General features: G+C 44.9%; 1 protein-coding gene across 1 annotated transcript; it reads right to left on the bottom strand.

Moving 5' to 3' along the window:
- Nucleotides 1-1707: 1707 nt before the first annotated feature.
- FAM101B (family with sequence similarity 101, member B) lies at nt 1708-3431 on the bottom strand (the record flags this gene model as incomplete). The annotated part of the gene is made up of 2 exons (XM_010296892.1): nt 1708-2038; nt 3322-3431. Coding segments are annotated over 2 exons (441 nt in total), but the record flags the coding sequence as incomplete, so codon positions are not given.
- Between the last annotated feature and the right edge of the window lie 233 nt (nt 3432-3664).

Here is a 3664-nt window from a genome sequence, read left to right as displayed (position 1 = left end):
ACACAAACCCAAGCCTGCCTTCCTGCTGCCTTTTTAATTTCTCAAATCATTTCAGTTGACACTAGAGTACACTTCCACACCATTCATCACACTTGCACAAACACATGTTAAGTACAGCTCGAGAACAAGCTCATGAGTTTCTAACTCACCGCTGATAAAATTCACCCTTGGGACTACGCATTAGTGAAGTCCTCTTTAAAAGCAGGTTCAGTGCCGATATTGCACCAGAAGGTGACCCACGCCTCAGAGGAGTTTTCAAACACATGGAAAAGCCATGTCCAGCCAAGTCAAGTCTACCAAGTGTTTCTGAGCTGCTACGCCACACTAGCCACCAAAACAAGCAACGCTCCAACAGCAGATGCTCTCCACACTACACTGCTCTCTATCAACATAGAAAAAAAAACCATCTGGGTAAAGTGAGAAACCTCTCCATCTTAATTTCATCAAAGCACATGATAAAGTAATGCATGTAACATCTAAATGGACTTCCATAGTATCTGAAGTTATTCCCTTTGGTCCCCAAACTCATCATGCACTTGGGACTGGAGGGGTTATTCAGCAGCCTACATTACAAGCAAACACTACCCCATCCCAGTGACATCCTGAAAACCAAAGTCCAGAAAGGACACAGACCTTTGCAATGAGAAGCTCAACAGGGAAGCGGAGCTACAGCTGTGGATTTTGCTATGCAATAAAAATTTGCCTGTCCTTTGCTACCATCAACCTCTTCACAATCTCCACCATGACGGCGTCTCACACCTGATCCCAGCATCTCCTTCTCCACTCCAGGTCCCTGTATACACGGCACATTTTCCAAAACGTTCCTTGTTATAACTCCCTTAGTGCAGACAGAACGTCAGTGAAAACTAGTCATTGCTGTTTTTCCACCACCACCACGCTGTCAAGACCTGACTTTCCAACAATACAGGGATAATTTTTGGCCTGATATTCTTCACTACAAGTCCTACTACACGTAGTACACAAATGCTAGTGTGTTACACAGACTACAGCACTGTAGAAGTCATCATAAATACAGAAGATACATCACACCATTCATCTAAATAGCTTGAACTACCTGATCCTTTCTCTGCTACCTGGAGCTGCAAAAGCAGTTTATCTCCTGCTCTACTCAGAATTCCTCTTCTTTCCAACTCATACCTTCAAACTGGACATAAATGCCACAGAATAACATTTTTGTATCTGTTAAATGCAGAATTCCAGATTTTTCTGTTAGCTTTTTCCAGCAATTTCCAGGAGATGGTTCTTCCAGAGAAAACAGTCTTGTGGTCTAAACTCAAATGAATGACAGCTCTAGCTATCTGTAACCAAATGACCTGGTAGATTGTCTGCAAAAGAGCAAACCGCCCTTATTTTTGCACATCACCACAAAGCATCAAATGGACTTTCACCTGCCAGGCACTATTCCGCATTCTTACCTGTCAATTTTTATTCTGGGAAAATACTTCCCCTTATTTTCACCTGATTACTGCACTGTGGGGAAGGGGAGGGAACTCACGACTTTAAAGGCGAAGAAACAAGTTCCTTACTAAGTTATGTTCCCACATAAAATTGCGTTCAGGCCATTCTGAGGCTTAAAGCAGGAATTAAGAGCTGGGAAAGAGGGTCTGTACCCGCTTTAGCTAGTGGAGTTAGCACAGTACATTAGTTGGGACTGGGATGGATCAGAGCGAGAGAGACGGCTGTCAGTCAGCAACCATCCAGGACACAGTCGTTCCCAAGGTACTCTGAAGTTTCCAGCTCTATGCTGGAGAGAAATCGCCGCGTGGTCTTACGACAGTTGTAATCCAGCGTGGTGGTGTACACAGTCTTGGCGTGCTTCGGGTAGACGATGGTGGTGCTGGTGAAACGCTGGGGCTTGTTGCGGGGCTCGAAGTGGACCTCTGCCTTGTAATTGCGCCACGTGCAGTTTGGGACACAGATGACCGTCTGACTGCAAGAAGAAATGCTTAAGCCCACTGGCATATAGATGTCATCAATGAAGTGCTTCTCCGAGTCATATTTAACCGAGGATGTGTACCTGAAATACAAGGGACATGTGTGTGAGCTCTGCTCTGGAGTAGCAGGTTGTGCTTTCTAGAAAACAGAGCCATTGGGTACCAGCGTGGCTCCTCAGCCCCCAACCTGCCACATCAACACAGGAACAGCCTCATCACACAAACACTGCCTGCTGGTGTCTCACTCACTCATTTAAGGAAAAAGTCTTACGTTAGCAGCACGCCCGGCACCGTCACTGTTTTGACCAGCTGCCAGCACCACCAAACATCTTCTGGATCTTCATCTCCATCATTTTAAGCCTGAGCTCTAGGAAGCTAAGAGCCTCCTTCAAACTTCAGTGCCTAAACCCAGAGGCCTAGATCCACATTTAGGCTTTGCACATAAGCACCCTAATTCCTCGGGGTGCCAAGTCCATGGAAGCACACGTTATTTTCTCAGTTCTCCTCTGCCAAGAGTCACACGGGAGTTCTCTATTATCACTCCTGGTATGGGGCACCCTCTGAAGATTCAACTGGCAGGAAAATACTACAATTTGCACATCAAACTCTGCTGGCAAGAAAATCCCCTGTGCCTGGATTGCAAAAGAAAGTTTTCATCTCCTTCACACTGTGACAGCTCTGTGTTAGCTTTTCCACAGTGCTAACTGCCTTCAACTCCAGGCACGGCGCAGGCTCCTTCCCCACACCGGGGCATCGACTCTTTCTCCCCTCCCCTGCACTGGGTTTCTGTTTGATTATATCAGTTTACCTCTGCTTGCACAGTAATCTACTGGAAGCCTTCAATTCTCATTACTGCAAATCATGACATTCAAAGGAGCAATTCACAGGCTGTGAAGTGATGCAGTGCATTAAAAAAACCCAAAAACTTCTGCACTCTCTGAATACTAACTTTTCTTTTGGTTCACACAACCAGCCACATAACATAGAAAATGCTTATTATAAAACCATGAAGTTATGAGAGCAAAATTCCTTTCTCCTGATAAAACAGTCCCAGAAAGATGGCTGGTTTGAAGCTCTTCCCTCATGATTACCTTCTGGTTCATCAGTTGAAAGGCAACATTTTCGAGCAGTGCAATGAAGCAAAAGCAGGAGAGTAAAATACAGGAAAGTCTTCCTGGAAAAAAACCATATGGGATTAAAAGAGGCTGAACACTGCTTCAGCCTGTACAAATGTCCAGGAATGTACAGCTGCATGGAACAATAGCTCTGCAAATAAATTAACTTGACTCACAGGCACTGATAAGGCCTAACTACTCCTTTACATGCTAACTCCTTCAAAACTAGATGACTGTAACACAGGATTTACCTTATTTCCTTTGGTGGTAAAGGGTCAAACTCCACTCCTTCACCAAACGATAAAGGACACAATCTTGGAGGGCAGCTGGAGAGAACAGGGCTGGGGGAGAACACAGAATTCTGGAAAAAATGCAAAAATAATCCCTTTTATGTTACAATTCGGTATATTCTTAAGAAAACGCATTTATTTAGCCCTTGGAACAGAGCTGTCGAGGTTCACGTTTACGTGCAAGAGGATCTGCTAGCCCAAGACGTGCCTACAGGTGCAATCCGCAGCTCTGACCTGACGCTGGTCTATGGCATCACAGATACGGCAAGGTGTATTTTTTGAAGACAAAAAGTCCTAACTCCGG

This window comes from Phaethon lepturus, unplaced genomic scaffold, assembly GCF_000687285.1.
Source record: "Phaethon lepturus isolate BGI_N335 unplaced genomic scaffold, ASM68728v1 scaffold29851, whole genome shotgun sequence".
In the NCBI taxonomy this organism is placed as follows: Eukaryota; Metazoa; Chordata; class Aves; order Phaethontiformes; family Phaethontidae; genus Phaethon; species Phaethon lepturus.
This window is presented reverse-complemented; position numbering and strand designations above follow the sequence as displayed.